The sequence below is a fragment of the Procambarus clarkii genome, chromosome 71 (assembly GCF_040958095.1).
Source record: "Procambarus clarkii isolate CNS0578487 chromosome 71, FALCON_Pclarkii_2.0, whole genome shotgun sequence".
NCBI classification, from domain to species: domain Eukaryota; kingdom Metazoa; phylum Arthropoda; class Malacostraca; order Decapoda; family Cambaridae; genus Procambarus; species Procambarus clarkii.
Genome location: NC_091220.1, coordinates 9,097,162 through 9,114,661, shown reverse-complemented (window position 1 = coordinate 9,114,661; position 17,500 = coordinate 9,097,162). Strand labels below are relative to the sequence as shown.

General features: G+C 51.8%; 1 protein-coding gene across 12 annotated transcripts in view; it reads left to right on the top strand.

Annotated features, from left to right (window-relative positions):
• The window catches only part of rdgB (retinal degeneration B), a 507,955-nt gene that overhangs the window by 355,512 nt on the left and 134,943 nt on the right, over positions 1-17,500 (top strand). For all 12 annotated transcript variants that reach the window (XM_069311958.1, XM_069311951.1, XM_045726080.2 and 9 more), the window contains 2 exons: positions 4,508-4,656; positions 6,684-6,797. In XM_069311958.1, coding sequence (XP_069168059.1) covers positions 4,508-4,656; positions 6,684-6,797 — 263 coding nt within the window. The remainder of the gene's footprint in view (positions 1-4,507; positions 4,657-6,683; positions 6,798-17,500) is intronic.

Here is a 17,500-nt window from a genome sequence, read left to right as displayed (position 1 = left end):
TTGTTTGTACTCACCAATAAGTGAAGTCCTGATCCGCTTTATAAAAGTCCTTAATTGTTCCTAACTGATTATTAAGACGTCTGGCAAACATCCTCTGGATGTTTCCTGCCAGCCTGCAGGCACATCCTGCCAGCCTGCAGGCACATCCTGCCAGCCTGCAGGCACATCCTGCCAGCCTGCAGGCACATCCTGCCAGCCTGCAGGCACATCCTGCCAGCCTGCAGGCACATCCTGCCAGCCTGCAGGCACATCCTGCCAGCCTGCAGGCACATCCTGCCAGCCTGTGGAGTGTGGTTAGGCTTACGGAGTCGGCCGGTCCCTCCCCCACCACCGACACACCTCCCCCTCTCCCCCCACCCCAAACCCATACACACACACACACACACTCTCAAAGGTCACGTGGTTCATGGTTCACTTCAACACCCATATTTTTTTTTTTTTTTTTTTTTTTTTTTTTGAGATATATACAAGAGTTGTTACATTCTTGTACAGCCACTAGTACGCGTAGCGTTTCGGGCAAGTCCTTAATCCTATGGTCCCTGGAATACGATCCCCTGCCGCGAAGAATCGTTTTTTCATCCAAGTACACATTTTACTGTTGCGTTAAACAGAGGCTACAGTTAAGGAATTGCGCCCAGTAAATCCTCCTCGGCCAGGATACGAACCCATGACAAAGCGCTCCCGGAACGCCAGGCGAGTGTCTTACCACTACACCACGGAGACTGCTTAAAATATATCGCTTCCTGCCTGCCTGCCTCCTCCCCAGCCTGCAAGCCTGCCTGCCTCCTTCCCAGCCTGCAAGCCTGCCTGCCTCCTTCCCAGCCTGCAAGTCTGCCTGCCTCCTTCCCAGCCTGCAAGCCTGCCTGCCTCCTTCCCAGCCTGCAAGCCTGCCTGCCTCCTTTCCAGCCTGCAAGCCTGCCTGCCTCCTTCCCAGCCTGCAAGCCTGCCTGCCTCCTTCCCAGCCTGCAAGCCTGCAAGTCTGTCTGCCTCCTTCCCAGCCTGCAAGCCTGCCTGCCTCCTTCCCAGCCTGCAAGCCTGCCTGCCTCCTTCCCAGCCTGCAAGCCTGCCTGCCTCCTTCCCAGCCTGCAAGCCTGCCTGCCTCCTTCCCAGCCTGCAAGCCTGCCTGCCTCCTTCCCAGCCTGCAAGCCTGCCTGCCTCCTTCCCAGCCTGCAAGCCTGCCTGCCTCCTTCCCAGCCTGCAAGCCTGCCTGCCTCCTTCCCAGCCTGCAAGCCTGCCTGCCTCCTTCCCAGCCTGCAAGCCTGCCTGCCTCCTTCCCAGCCTGCAAGCCTGCCTGCCTCCTTCCCAGCCTGCAAGCCTGCCTGCCTCCTTCCCAGTCTGCAAGCCTGCCTGCCTCCTTCCCAGCCTGCAAGCCTGCCTGCCTCCTTCCCAGCCTGCAAGCCTGCCTGCCTCCTTCCCAGCCTGCAAGTCTGCCTGCCTCCTTCCCAGCCTGCAAGCCTGCCTGCCTCCTTCCCAGCCTGCAAGCCTGCCTGCCTCCTTCCCAGCCTGCAAGCCTGCCTGCCTCCTTCCCAGCCTGCAAGCCTGCAAGTCTGCCTGCCTCCTTCCCAGCCTGCAAGCCTGCCTGCCTCCTTCCCAGCCTGCAAGCCTGCCTGCCTCCTTCCCAGCCTGCAAGCCTGCCTGCCTCCTTCCCAGCCTGCAAGCCTGCCTGCCTCCTTCCCAGCCTGCAAGCCTGCCTGCCTCCTTCCCAGCCTGCAAGCCTGCCTGCCTCCTTCCCAGCCTGCAAGCCTGCCTGCCTCCTTCCCAGTCTGCAAGCCTGCCTGCCTCCTTCCCAGCCTGCAAGCCTGCCTGCCTCCTTCCCAGCCTGCAAGCCTGCCTGCCTCCTTCCCAGCCTGCAAGCCTGCCTGCCTCCTTCCCAGCCTGCAAGCCTGCCTGCCTCCTTCCCAGCCTGCAAGCCTGCCTGCCTGCCATCATGCTAACGGGTAGTGTGTGTTAGGCTTAAAAATGTTCGGGAATGAGCTGGTCTCGCCCCCACCACCCCCCCCCCCCCCCCCTACATCCCATACTCTTTTAAAGGTCACGCGGTTCAACCGCGTGACTACCACTCACTCCCTGTCTGCCAGCCTGCCTGCAAGCTAGCCTGCCTGCCTGCCTGCCTGCCTGCCTGCCTGCCTGCCTGCTTGCCTGCCTGCCTGCCTGCCTGCCTGCCTGCCTGCCTGCCTGCCTGCCTGCCTGCCTGCCTGCCTGCCTGCCTGCCATCATGCTAACGGGTAGTGTGTGTTAGGCTTAAAAATGTTCGGGAATGAGCTGGTCTCGCCCCCACCACCCCCCCCCCCCTACATCCCATACTCTTTTAAAGGTCACGCGGTTCAACCGCGTGACTACCACTCACTCCCTGTCTGCCAGCCTGCCTGCAAGCTAGCCTGCCTGCCTGCCTGCCTGCCTGCCTGCCTGCCTGCTTGCCTGCCTGCCTGCCTGCCTGCCTGCCTGCCTGCCTGCCTGCCTGCCTGCCTGCCTGCCTGCCTGCCTGCCTGCCTGTGCCTGCCTGCCTGTGCCTGCCTGCCTGCCTTTCCCTCCCTAATTCTCACTACTTCCGTCCCTTCCTGCCTACCTCCTAGCATCTCTCCCTACCTCCCCCTTCCTCTTAGCATCTCTCCCTCCCTCCCCCTCCCTCCTAGCATCTCTCTCTCCCTCCCTCCCTTTCTGACTAATTCTCCCCCCCTCTCTCATACTGCCTCCCACCTAAGCTCCCTCATCCATCCACCCACCGGTCAGCCATCACTGACGCAATGCATGCATTTGGAGCCGACATGGTGCACAGATGTTTCTTGATTGTGCAGATATGTAAAACAAAAGCACAGAATGAACATTCCAGCCTTATGGCAATTCAAAATAATAGGAATAATAGGCCGTGAATCTGTGAAGTCACAGTGGGCAAACTGGACCATCTCCCACCCACCACCACAAGCCAGCGTGACGCTTGGCGGACCCCTTCCTACCCGAACTTTGTTCGGGTAGCATGACTCCCCAACCCCAATCGGGAAACTGGAAGTTTCGGATAACTAAAGTTCGGAAACCAAGTGGTGCTCTGTATCATTTTAACTTTATAAAGTGCCACAGTCTTTGGCTATTTATGCTCTCAGCTCAGGACTCTTGTTGAAACCCTTCTAAAGCATGACTCATTTCTTTAGTATACTAAACACTAAATACTCACTGTATCAGAATAGTAAATAGTCACTGTATCAGAATAGTAAATACTCACTGTATCAGAATAGTAAATACTGTATCAGAACAGTAAATACTCACCGTATCAAAATAGTAAATACTCATTGAATCAGAATAGTAAATACTCACTACGTATATCAGAACAGTACGTACTCAATATATCAGAACAGTAAATACTCATTGTATCAGAATAGTAAATACTATATCAGACAAGTAAATACTCACTGTATCAGAACAGTATATACTTACTGTATGAGAATAGTAAATACTGTTTCAGAACAGTAAATAGTCACTATATCAAAACAGTCAGTACTCACCATATCAAAACAGTAAATACTCTATCAGAACAGATACTCTACCCATTACTGTATATCAGAACAGTAAATTCTCACTATATCAGCACAGTAATACCCATTATATCAGAACAGTAACTACTCACTATATCAGAACAGTAAGTATTTAATAAACCAAAACAGTAAATGAGTTGTTATAAATTTTGTCAATATATAGTAATGATTTTCACAACACAAAGTTTAATATGTTGTACATGAACATAAATTACAACATTGGATTTGATTTTTCATTAACATTTCTGAGCAATTTTGTTTTACAAAAGACCATGATCAGTTAATACTGTGTGCCACTTATGTTATGGGTAACTCACTAATGAGATATTAATGTTATAGAGTTAATTCCCCTAATTTCTTCCTTTTCCACAGTGAGTCAGCGGTGGTGGGGAAGTAAACGGTTAGATTATGCATTAGCTAATTCCCCTAATTTCTTCTTTTTCCACAGTGAGTCAGCGGTGGTGGGGAAGTAAACGGTTAGATTATGCATTAGCTAATTCCCCTAATTTCTTCTTTTTCCACAGTGAGTCAGCGGTGGTGGGGAAGTAAACGGTTAGATTATGCATTAGCTAATTCCCCTAATTTCTTCTTTTTCCACAGTGAGTCAGCGCTGGTGGGGAAGTAAACGGTTAGATTATGCATTAGCTAATTCCCCTAATTTCTTCTTTTTCCACAGTGAGTCAGCGGTGGTGGGGAAGTAAACGGTTAGATTATGCATTAGCTAATTCCCCTAATTTCTTCTTTTTCCACAGTGAGTCAGCGCTGGTGGGGAAGTAAATGGTTAGATTATGCATTAGCTAATTCCCCTAATTTCTTCCTTTTCCACAGTGAGTCAGCGCTGGTGGGGAAGTAAACGGTTAGATTATGCATTAGCTAATTCCCCTAATTTCTTCTTTTTCCACAGTGAGTCAGCGGTGGTGGGGAAGTAAACGGTTAGATTATGCATTAGCTAATTCCCCTAATTTCTTCCTTTTCCACAGTGAGTCAGCGGTGGTGGGGAAGTAAACGGTTAGATTATGCATTATACTGCCCGGAAGGACTAGCAAATTTCCCAACAAACTCTCTGCCACATCTGTTCCATGCTTCTTATTGGGAGTCATCAGATGTAATAGCTTTTATATTAAGACAGGTAAGGTAAATATAAGAGCAAAATATTGCCCTTGTTATAGCTGAATTTTGTTGTACAGTGACAGTATCATAACTTATTTATGGTATGATTTTATTATTTAGCTCTGAACATTTTCCATAGCATTTAAAGTAGGTGCCTGGCTGCTTCTGTGCTGCGTACTAGGGTGTATATGTGCTGCGTGTCTGGCTGCTTCTGTGCTGCGTAGCAGGCTGTATCTGTGCTGCGTGTCTGGCTGCTTCTGTGCTGCGTACTAGGGTGTATCTGTGCTGTGTGTCTGGCTGCTTCTGTGCTGCGTAGCAGGCTGTATCTGTGCTGCGTGTCTGGATGCTTCTGTGCTGCGTAGCAGGCTGTATCTGTGCTGCGTGTCTGGCTGCTTCTGTGCTGCGTACTAGGGTGTATCTGTGCTGTGTGTCTGGCTGCTTCTGTGCTGCGTACTAGGGTGTATCTGTGCTGCGTGTCTGGATGCTTCTGTGCTGCGTAGCAGGCTGTATCTGTGCTGCGTGTCTGGATGCTTCTGTGCTGCGTAGCAGGCTGTATCTGTGCTGCGTGTCTGGCTGCTTCTGTGCTGCGTACTAGGGTGTATCTGTGCTGTGTGTCTGGCTGCTTCTGTGCTGCGTAGCAGGCTGTATCTGTGCTGCGTGTCTGGATGCTTCTGTGCTGCGTAGCAGGCTGTATCTGTGCTGCGTGTCTGGCTGCTTCTGTGCTGCGTAGCAGGCTGTATCTGTGCTGCGTGTCTGGCTGCTTCTGTGCTGCGTACTAGGGTGTATCTGTGCTGTGTGTCTGGCTGCTTCTGTGCTGCGTAGCAGGCTGTATCTGTGCTGCGTGTCTGGCTGCTTCTGTGCTGCGTAGCAGGCTGTATCTGTGCTGCGTGTCTGGCTGCTTCTGTGCTGCGTACTAGGGTGTATCTGTGCTGCGTGTCTGGCTGCTTCTGTGCTGCGTACTAGGGTGTATCTGTGCTGCGTGTCTGGCTGCTTCTGTGCTGCGTACTAGGGTGTATCTGTGCTGCGTGTCTGGCTGCTTCTGTGCTGCGTACTAGGGTGTATCTGTGCTGCGTGTCTGGCTGCTTCTGTGCTGCGTACTAGGGTGTATCTGTGCTGCGTGTCTGGCTGCTTCTGTGCTGCGTAGCAGGCTGTATCTGTGCTGCGTGTCTGGCTGCTTCTGTGCTGCGTACTAGGGTGTATCTGTGCTGTGTGTCTGGCTGCTTCCGAGCTGTGTACAGGTTGTATGCTCAGGTGTTTCTGGACTGTGTACCTGGCTGTTTCTGTGCTGCGTGTCTGGCTGCTTCCAAGCTGTGTACAGGTTGTATGCTCAGGTGTTTCTGGACTGTGTACCTGGCTGTTTCTGTGCTGCATGTCTGGCTGCTTCCAAGCTGTGTACAGGTTGTATGCTCAGGTGTTTCTGGACTGTGTACCTGGCTGTTTCTGTGCTGCGTGTCTGGCTGCTTCCGAGCTGTGTACAAGTTGTATGTTCAGGTGTTTCTGGGCTGTGTACCTGGCTGTATCGGTGCTGTGCGTGTCTGGCTGTTTCTAAGCTGTGTACAGGTTGTATGCTCAGGTGTTTCTGGACTGTGTACCTGGCTGTTTCTGTGCTGCGTGTCTGGCTGCTTCCAAGCTGTGTACAGGTTGTATGCTCAGGTGTTTCTGGACTGTGTACCTGGCTGTTTCTGTGCTGCGTGTCTGGCTGCTTCCGAGCTGTGTACAGGTTGTATGTTCAGGTGTTTCTGGGCTGTGTACCTGGCTGTTTCTGTGCTGCGTGTCTGGCTGCTTCCGAGCTGTGTACAGGTTGTATGCTCAGGTGTTTCTGGGCTGTGTACCTGGCTGTATCTGTGCTGTGCGTGTCTGGCTGTTTCTAAGCTGTGTACAGGTTGTATGCTCAGGTGTTTCTCGGCTGTGTATCTGGCTGTGTTCACACTGGATGCCCAAATGTTGATGAATTGTGTGCCTGGCTGTTATGGGCCCTATGAATATTTCAAATATTTAGAAATGTATGAATTAATTTTTTACAAGCAATTTACTTCTCTTTCACAGCTTGTGAGAACCGATCAAGCAGCTCTTGCAGCAGATGATAAGGACCTTCCTGTATTCTCTCCAATGCAACCAAGAGAAAAATGGATTAAAAAAAGAACTTCTGTTAAAATTAAGGCAAGTTGAGTTTGATTCCATCATAAGTGCCAGATGTTGTCAAAAGTTGTGCTTGTTTATGTTTTCTTTGTTTGGATATTCACAATAGCATAACTCCCTGGAAACACAAACCGAAACTGTCTCTATTTTCCGCTTGTTACAACTTGTAATAAAGTTGTTACATCTTGGCTTAACGTGTTTTTGACGTATTAGAACGTTGTTACAACTTGCTATATTGGTTGTTATAACTGGTTAGGAGGGGTTAAAACTTGTTCGAACGTTGTACCAACGTCGTAGTTTCGGTGTGTGTTTGGCGGGCTTGAGCTTCAGGGAGATGTAAAACTATGAATGATTAAGTTTCAACATCTGACAAAACCAGTATAACCTGAAATATAGCCCAATTAGTAATCCAAATAGACAGAATAGTGTTCTAATTTTGCATATGCAGAATGGTATCTTGTGGTATGTAATACATCCATCTAGGAAAAACAAATGAACAAGGCATTAAATTTTAAATCCTGACTGGAAAAATAGCATTGTCCAATGGCAAGTTAAATGATTTCCTCTCTGGAATTTAGATTTTTCTGTGAGGAGAGCTTTAGGAGCCGGTCGGCCGAGCGGACAGCACGCGGGACTTGTGATCCTGTGGTCCTGGGTTCGATCCCAGGCGCCGGCGAGAAACATTGGGCAGAGTTTCTTTCACCCTATGCCCCTGTTACCTAGCAGTAAATAGGTACCTGGGTGTTAGTCGGCTGTCACGGGCTGCTTCCTGGGGGTGGAGGCCTGGTCGAAGACCGGGCCGCGGGGACACTAAAGCCCCGAAATCATCTCAAGATAATCTCAAGATAATCAAGATAGACTCCCAGGAGCTATCGGGCTAATATACGATACATTAAACCAGGGCAACAGAGTTCTGCCTACTGGGGACCACAAGCCAGAACATGGCCACCCCTCAGAGAGGTGCAGGGAGCAATGGCCCTGGAAACCCGCCACCCCTGTGGTTGGGGGTTTATCTTATCTTCCATCGAATGGAGTTAGGCACCCAGAATGGTAGGCATAACAAAACAGCCCCCACAAGGTAAGAAAATTGCAAACAAAACAAAACAGAGGTAGAACTCCCTCAATTCCCAAAGAAACAAAGAAACGAGCAAACATCACATCACACAGTCGTGTCACTCACCCGCACAGCCCCCCACCCCCCCATGCTGGCTACCCGGCAACTTCAGTTTGTTGGCTAAAGTGATCCAGGGTGGATGTCATTTCTGGCCTAGGTTTCCAAGCTGAGTTTACCTTCGTGGTGGCCTCTGCAGTGTCGTTGTGTGTCAGATGTCAGAGGCCAGATGTCCTCAAGAGTACAGTGGCTGCATGTGCTTAGGGGCATTCTTTCCTGAGTGCCCTGTGAGTACTACCCTTGCCTGTTAGGGTTCTCTTCTCTGGTGCATTCGGGAACCAATTTCCATAAGGAGTTTCCTGGGGGGGGGGGGGAATTCTTTTGGCTCCCCGGAGCTATCCAGGCTGATATGAATGTATTAGACCCTAGCATCTGTTAAGCAAATGGAGTTCTGGCCTACCTCGATGACTGGCTGGTGTGGGCTCCCAGCAAGACAGAATGTCTGCTCACAACGAATTTGGTTCTTTCACAGCTTGCTGGATTTGGATTCCTTGTGAATTGGACGAAGTCCCATCTGGGTCCCTCTCAGGTTCGGTCTTGGCTGGGTCTTTTTTGGGACTCTTGGACAGTTTCCTTGTCTCTTCCTCCAGAGGCTCTGCTGCAGCTGCGGTCCCACCTTCACCTGTTTCTGGGGGCTCCCGGCTTAAGGATTTGTGCAGGAGTCTGAACTTTGCCATGATGGTCAACCCGCCGGGTCGGGTTTGGCTTCGTCGGCTCTTCTGGTTCCTTCGGGGATGTTCCTTCTGCCTCTCTCACGATTACTGCGATTGGCCTCTGGGTGCCTTATGTCAACTGCTGGTTCAGTGCCTCGGTGCCTACCTGAGCCCTTGCGCGATGTGTTCACGGATGCGTTGTCTCTTGGCTAAGGCTTCTTGACTAGTGCCCACCAGGCCGGCCAGGGACGATGGGGTCCATCCTTCCATTGGGCTCACAGCACGGTGTGGGAGTTTGGGGCGATGTGGATGTCGCTTCAGAGGGTTCGGGTCGCTCACTGATCGATGATCCAGCTCCATTCGAACTGCTTCCCGGTGGTTCATTGCCTGAACCGTGGGGGGTCGATGTGGTCCTTGGCTCTTTGGGGCTGGTTGCTTCAGGTGACTCTTTTGCTGAGTTCTCGGGGTTTGGCTCTCCTGGTCGTTCACGTTCAAGGGGTGTCCAACGTCCTGGCGAACAGCCTGTCTCGGTTCATTCCCCTGTCCACGGAATGGATGGTCAAAGCAACTCGTTCAGTTGGTGTTGCTGAACATACAGGCTCCGGAGGTGGATCTTTTCGCGTCGGTGTTGTTGCGGCGTCTCACGATATATGTGATGCCCTTCCCTGACTGTGAGGCCATTGGGGTCGATGCCTTCAGGCAGGACTGGTCGAGGTGGGGTTACCTGTACCTCTTTTACCCGGTTCTGCTGTTACTCCAGGTCCTAGTTTGCTTGGAGACTTACCAGGGGAGAGTTGTCCTTCTGGCTCCTTGGTGGCTGGCCCAACCTTGGTTTCAGGCATTGCTTTCTCAGTGTCCAAATCTGAGGGTCTTCCTGTGGCTCTGCCTCTTTCAGCAGATCAGTCCAGTCCGCTACATATGTGGTTAAATCTTCTCCTCAAGTCTTCACGTCTGGTCTTTCTGATGTGGGTCTATCACCACTTGTATGGTGAGCAAGTGGCTTCATTGATGGTGTCCCACCTGTGCATTTCGTCTCGGCAGCAGTATGAAGTTTCCTGGCAGTCCTTCCATTATTTTTTGGTCCCTCTGTAGGTTCTCTTCTATTTCGGATCAGGTTATTTTGTCCTTCCTTTCCTGGTTGTTTCGGGGTGGATGTTACATCTGTTCTGTTCCGTAAGCTGTCTTGTGCATTGTTTCACCTCCGGCTTGCTCAGGCGCTGCCTGAGCTGTCCTGGTCATTCGACCGGGTGCTCTTTTTTTTTCTCCTTCTCGGTTTGTTTTGACCCCTTCAGTTAAAGATTGATTTGCAAAGGCTCTTTCTGTGGGGAGCCCCTACGGCTCCCTGGAGCTTATCGGGCTAATGTATGTTATGTTAGACCGGGACATTAGCTATGGAGTTCAGACCTACCAGGGACCAGCGCCAGAACCTGGCCCCTTCATAGAGGTTTCAGGGAGCAATGGCCCTGGAAAACCCCATATGGTTGGGGGTTTTCCTTATCTGCCATCGACCGGGGTTAGGCACCCAGAAAGGTAGGCGTAACAAAACAAACCCCACATGGTAAGAAACAACAACAAAAACCGAACAGAGAGGTAGAAAACTCCCTACAATCCCAAGGAAACAAGCAAACAAGCAAACATCACACTTTACTGCCGCGCCGATCATCCACGCAGCCCTTCCCACCCCGGGAGGGGGAGGGGGGAGCCCCGGACCTACCGCGCCGGCTGCCAAGCTCCAGTTCATTTGCTAATGTCAACCGGGATTGACGCTTCTCTGGCCTCAGTTTCCTAGGCGGTGTTTGCCTACCCCTCCCAGAGAGGGGAAGGGGAGGGCTGCGTGGATGAGATGCACGGCAGTAAAATGTGATAATTGCTCGTTTCCTTCCTTGGGATTGTAGGGAGTTTCTACCTCTGTTCGTTTTTTGGTTTTAGTTTCTTACCATGTGGGGTTTGTTTCGTTATGCCTACCATTCTGGGTGCCTAACCCCGGTCGATGGCAGATAAGGAAAACCCCAACCACGTGGGGGGGGGAAGGGGTTCCAGGGCAGTTGCTCCCTGAAACCTCTCTGAAGGGGCCAGGTTCTGGCGCTGGTCCCTGGTTGGTCTGAACTCCTTAGCTAATGTCCCGGTCTAACATAACATACATTAGCCCGATAAGCTCCAGGGAGCCTCCGGGGTTCACCCAGAAAATGGCGTTTCATTACATTCAACGCTGGTTTTTTTCTGTTGGCATTGGCCTCTGGGGGTCAAGTTGGGAAGCTTCATGCTTTCATCCGGTGCAGAGGTTTCTGCTCTTTTGGTCCTGGTGGTAGATTTGTTCGGTTGCATCCGTCTCCTTTTCTGGCGAAGAATAAGACAACTGCTTTCTGGAGGGATCCTTGGGGCTGTTGATGGTTGGTTGGTTCAGCCAGGGGTGCATCATGTGTTGTGTCCAGTTGTGGCTCTTCGCCATTACCTGTGTGCTACGGCCTCTGTGGCCGGATACATGCTTTGGGTTGACCCGGTTTACCCCGTCTTCCCTGTTGCAGGGTGCGGGTCTCCCAGGTAGTCCACAGGGTTATTCGGTTCAGCCAGCCTATGGTCTATCCTCATACCCATGACGTTCATAAGTTTGCTGCATTAGCTGCCATCTTTGTTAACATGTCTTGGGCTGACATTTGGGGCACGGGGTTTTTGGAGGTCGAATAGGGTCCTGGCCACTCGCTACCTGGTCAGTATTACTGGTATGTGTCACATTGGGTCGGCAGTTGCAGCCAGTTGTCTGAACTTCGAGTTGAGGAGTGAGTGACGACCGCCTCCTGGGTAAGTCCCTCTTGAATTATCTTTGGGTAAGCAGCTCCAGGGTGCCGAATGGGGTTTCCCCCCAGAAAGCCAGCAGTGTGAATGTAATGAAATGCCATTTTCTGGGTGAGATCCAGAGGCTCCCTGACAACTCTCCCTCCCCCTCCCTCCGGTTGGCGGTTTTTCACGAGTTTTGACATCTAGCCTCAGAACTGAAGGGTGGATAGCCAGCACGGGGGGTCTTGGGCTCCCCCTTCCCCATCCCGGGGTGGGGAGAGCTGCGCAGACAGTGGAGCAGTGATGGTTGTGACATCATGCTCGTTTGCTCGTTTTTCACTTGGAGATTTCTGTCCAACAGTTCGGCTTTCAGTAGCAATTTTTTAACCAGATAATTTGATTTGTGATACCTACCTCTCTGGGTGCTGGCTTGTGGTCCCAGGTAGGCCTAGAACTCCATTCACTTGACTGATGCCATGGTCTAATACATTCATATCAGCCCATATAGCTCTGGGGAGCCTCCGGGTCTCGCCCTGAAAATGGCGCTTCATTACATTCAATGCTGTTTTTTTTGCAAATATATCTTGGGCTGATATTCAGGTGTGTGTGTTCTGGAATTCGAACAGGGTTCTGGTGGCCTGGTATCTAGTTAGTTAATGTTCCTGAACCTCAGCACCCTTGTGTGAATTTGAGTTGGCTTTCACGGTTGTATGTGTCTTCTGCATTTTGAATCCTGCTGTTCTCCCTTCCTGGTAAGTGCCCATGTGTAGTTAGCTTCAGGAATCCACAAGGGGCTCCCCTAGAAAATTATCTTTGAATGTTATGAAATGCCAATTTCTGGGTGAGCCTCGGTGGCTCTCTGTCTCCCTCCATCCCTCAGGGAGTTGGGTCTGTTTGCAAGTTGTTGAACTGATGGTGGAGCAGCTTGTGATCCATATCCTGGGGAGGAGGTCATTTTCCCCACTGTCCTCCTCCCAAACTGGGAAGAGAGTGGGGCAGACGAGTGGACAATAGTTTCATGGCATTTTCGATAATTTATTTACGTATTTTGGGGAGTTTTATGGCCATTTTCAGAGCTGCAGGTCTCGGTGGCAGCCAGCTGTAGTTTGTTTTGACTTGCTGACTTTCTGTGTACCTTCTTCATTAGTGGCATGAATGAATAGCATAATATGTAAATGCCATGGCTCCCTGCTCCTCTGTGAGGGGGGCTAGGTTCTGGCTCTTGGTCCCCGGTAGTCCTTAGAACTCCGTGACTGATGGCACCTAGTAGATGTAACATACTTGAGAGATAGTGGCTCTAGAAAGCCACTGGGGCTCACCTAGAAATACTTTTCATTACATTCATAGCTAGTTCTTCTGAAGGGAGCTCTTGTGGCTCCCTGAGGATATTATTTTGATATAGTGGAAAAACTACAAAATGAAAAAAATGTAAACAAATGACCAGAAGTTCATTAAACTAGTGCGAGCTTAGTTCACCCCACCTCTCTGCCTGGTTTCGGGGGGAGGAGGGAAGCAGACTGGGTCAGCTGGCTGCTCCACCATCAGTTATTATGCTCATGTGTTTGCTAGCGAGGGATTTTGCACGGTTGTGTGGCTCCAGCTCCAGTCTTTTCTTGTGCTGTTCTCTTTCAGTACTGCTCTTATGGTGGCGTACCTGTAATATTCACAGGTACTCGGGCTGCATGTGCTTCGGGTCACCTTACTTGAGTGCCCTGTAAGTACTGCCCTTGGGGCTTGGGGTAATCTTCCGCAAGTCACCTTGGGTCTACCTCTGTTGGTCTTTTGCTGCTTGGTGAATGACCACCCCGAGTGTTTTGGGGATCTCCACCTTAGCTTGCCTTTGGGTAAGTGGTAGTTATTGCACTGGTGTTGCACGGGGTACTGCGTAGCTAGTTTTCACCTATAACAGTGGCCAGCTCTGTTCCCTCTGGGTACATTGTCCTCTTGCAAGGTTTTTCTTTTCTTTTTCTTTTTGTCTGGTGGGGCATTCTGCCTTGGTTTTTCCTTCTCCCTTATATTAGGGTTGTTTGTGTGTGGTGGTACCCCCCTGCTTCACCCTCGTGAGTGGACATGTCCCGGGGGTTCAACATTAGGAGTTTGATTGGTAGCTTGGATGCCGGTTAGAAGTACCCTGCCTGGAATAATCCATAGCAGACCCAGTCTAGGGACCCTGGGAAACCAAGCGGGGGCACTTGGGTCCACTGGTGAGACCCCTGAGTCCCCTCTCACTTTATGCGAGTTTGAGGGTTGCTCTATTCCCTTTTCTCAGGGTGACGCTCGTTGTTTTTTCCTCCATCATGCTGCCTGTTGGGTCAGTGACACATTCGACCCAGAGTCCTGCAAGCTTTGTTGCTTGTTTGTGGCTCCATTCACCCAATCTGTTGATGACATTCTTCGGGTGCAGGCGGCTCACACGTTGTGGACAGCAGCGGACAGACAGTGCTAGTCGGACAATGCTAATCAGACAGCAACTTGTCTGACCCCACTATGGACAGCGCTGACCCCCTATGTCGGACCCCACAACGGACAGCGCCGGTTAGCAGTACCCTGCCTGGGTTTACCTGGGCGCGAGTCCTCTTAAAGTAAATGCTCAGGACCCTGGGAATCCCCACGGGAACACCTCAGTCCGATGGCTGTGACCCTGAGGTCCCCCCTCACTTTGTGCGAGTTTGAGGGTTGCTCTGTCCCCTTGTCTCAGGGTGACTCACTGTTTTGCCTCCGTCTGCTGCCTGTTGGGTCGGTGGCACTTTCGACCCGGAGCCTTACGAGTTTTGTTGTTTGTTTGTGATTTGCTGGCCCAGTCTTATGCTGACTATGTGGGTGCAAGCAGCACAGGTGTTGCGCATCATGTTTTGGTTTGGCAACTCTCTAGGTTGTTGCTCCCAAGAAGTCCCAAGGCTGCCCCGTTTTGGTGACAGGGCTTGGGGGTGTTGGTTGTTTCGGTTCCTTCCATGCCCCCTTGTCTAACCCCCCCCCCCCCTCCTCCCTGCATCTGGGTCCTTACCGTCTGTGGGTTCGGGGTCGAGGCGGGGGCTTCGATAGTTTTGAGACTCGGGCGGTCTCGAGGAATTCCCCTTCCGGGGTAGCGATGGGGCATTTGAGCTTGTTCCTCCAGCCGTGTTGTATGAGTCTGCCAGTGGGCTCCCTTCCTTGGTATTTTTCGCGGCTGCACCGGTTTTTCTTGAGGCCGGGGCTTTGGGGGGGACAGCTCGGCCCTGGGGCCTGACGTGTGGGTTCCCGGGGCTGGGGAGAGGCTGCCTGGGGGGGCCCCCGAGCCCCGTTGGTCCCCACCGGGGTTGTTCTACCCTTTGAGCGGGGCTTGCGGTTACAGGAGTGAGGTTTTTTCCTTTTCCCCACTTGTTGTACAATTAGTTGGGCGTCGGCCCCTCCCCCGGGCTCGGTTCCTTGTTCCTTGAATCCGTTGGTTCCATCCTGTTTGTGGGTGCTCTTTGCGTTTTTTTCACCCCTCTTCTTGGGACGGGTCTTCCCTGTCATGTTCCCCTTTTCTTTTGGGGGTTCTGCATGACGTTTGGTCTCGGGTGCGACTGTGCTTTTATGAGCCTTCGTGGGTTTGCTTGTTTGTGTTTGTTCTCAAAGGTTCTGGAAGGTTTTTGCTACTTCCCGTATTGTTGGAATGTCTGGCGTCTTTCGGTGTGGCTTCCCTCCAGTCTTTTCAGGGCTTGTTGGTCCCCTTCCGGATTAATTCTCGGTTTTTGGCCCTGTCTCGGTCTTTTGTTCTTGTGTTTTTCTTCGTCCTTGGTCTCGGCACTGTTCGTTTGCTTTACATACTCCTTATCCGGGGTGCCAGTTTGGGCTACTTGTAGCCCAATTGGGTTGCTGGTTCGTTCCTTGTCTTCCTTACATTCACTGGATACATATGTCCCTGTTTCCTGTTTTCGCGCCTGTTCCCGTCCGCTGGGCTGTTTCTACCCCTGCGCTCATCCCTCGGGTCATAGGCTGTTTGGGCTATTTGTGTAGTGGTCCTTTTGGGCGCCTTCCCACCATGCGGGTTGTGCGCGTGTGCCGTGGGAGTTTGTTTTGGTCTGGCTGGTGTGCACGAGTGCTCGTGTTTTGCGTCTTTTTCTCTCGGGTGCTTCGCCTCTTGTTCTTCTCGCTTCTCCAGTCCTTATCCCGTAGCTACTGGGGTGTTCTGGGTTGCGGTTATGGGGCGGACGCTAGGGTTTTCCCCTTGTTATGGGTGCGGGGCGGCTCTTTTGCCTCTCCCCTCCCCTTCTGCGTGTGCGGCTCAGGGCTTCTTCCCCTGGCAGGGCTCCCAGCATCTTCTCGGCTACATTGTGTCGTGACATGTTCGTGCCTCCGTTCTGCAGATGAATTTATGCGATTTGGTGTCTATCAGCCAGGTGTTGATCCTTGGTTTTTGGCGTGCGAATAGGGGAACGGCAGGACACAGGTGCCTGCAGGGGGTCTCTTGGCCCATGCGGGACAGCTCCTCATTGTACCCATCCAGTCCCACTCGTATGCATGTCCAACCCATGCTTGAGTTAGTCCCGGGGCCCTGCCTCCACGGGTTATGTGGTATGATGGTGGAGGTGACTGTTATGAGGTATGGTTTTCCTGTGTCTGGATGTTATGAGGTGTCATTTTGATCCGGTTTTGTTACCGAAGGTGAGTGTTGGGGGTTTGGCTGTGGCGTTTTGTTTGGCCCTTGCATGTTTTCCTCCTGGGGCCTTGTGTGTTTGTCTGTGCTGATTGTTCAGCTTGTCTTCTCTGGGTCGCTCATTCCTTGCCTGCCTTGCAGTACCTGGCTTAGCCCTTCCAGGTTCGTTGGCTTCTCTGTACTCGCCTGGTTGTCCTCACCGTGTTGTGCTTGAGGGGTTGTGCTTTTCGCTCTTTCGTCCTGCTCCTCTGTCGCTCACCTGCCATATGCCTCGTTGTGTTTACAGGAGTTGCGTTCAGGATTTTTTGGTCTCTCCTCTTGCCTGTCGTCTGACTTTTGTGTGGCTTCCTGAGCCTGTTGGGCTCTGTCGTCTCTCTACTTAACGCTGTGTGGGGGGTTGGCCTCCAGCTCATCCCTTCCTCCTGCTTTCGATTTGTCTCCTCCTCCTCCTCCTCCTCCTCACGCTCGTTCTTTGTGGTCTCTCCAGTTCTTTGGGCATCCATTCCTCCTGTGTCCCCTGGGACATCTTTATCTGCCCTCTCCTTCCTCTGAGGGGTCTTGCTTGTGGTAGTGTTGTCCCCTCTGGTTCTTCTGTCTCCCAGTGTCGTGCAGCTTCCTTCCCGTCGTCTGCTTGATGGGGTTTTGGGAGTTCTTCTCCCCAAGCCTGGCCTGTGGTCGGGCTTGGCTTGTGGGAGTTTGTCCCACCGGGCTGTTGCTTGGTGCAGCCCGTGGGCACGCATTCCCACCACAGCCCGGTTGGTCTGACACTCCTTGAAGATGGTTTTCTAGTTTTTTTCTTATGGATGTCCATGGTTGCATTGGCAGTTGTTGCTGTGCCTTTTGGTTCCGATTGCCAGGTTTGGTTTTCTGGTTCCTGGCTTTCCCTGCCTGTTGGCTTTTTCTGCGTCTCGCGGGTTCCCTTTCCTAGGGACTCAGTCGAGGCCGTGGTCTCAGACCTCCTGGAGTGCTCGCTGGTGTTGGGACTATTTGTCCGGCAGATGTTCCACCTCCTTCTTTGCCGGCTCGGTTTTCTGGCTCTTCCTGCTCATTGGTCGCACCTGAAATCTTTCCGTGGCTCTGCCTCTTCTCGGCTCGTTTGGTCCATAGTGGGGCTGGTTCGGCTCTGCCTTGGGTCTGTCCCTTTCTGTTGGTCTGGTGGCTTTGTTGATGGTGTCCCACCTGCGTTCTTCTTCTTGGTGGCAGTGTGGGTTTTTCTGTGGGGAGCCCCTACGGCTCCCTGGAGCTTATCGGGCTAATGTGTGTTATGTTAGACCGGGACATTAGCTAAGGAGTTCAGACCTACCAGGGACCAGCGCCAGAACCTGGCCCCTTCAGAGAGGTTTCAGGGAGCAATGGCCCTGGAAAACCCCATATGGTTGGGGGTTTTCCTTATCTGCCATTGACCGGGGTTAGGCACCCAGAAAGGTAGGCGTAACAAAACAAACCCCACATGGTAATAAACTACAACAAAAACCGAACAGAGAGGTAGAAAACTCACTACAATCCC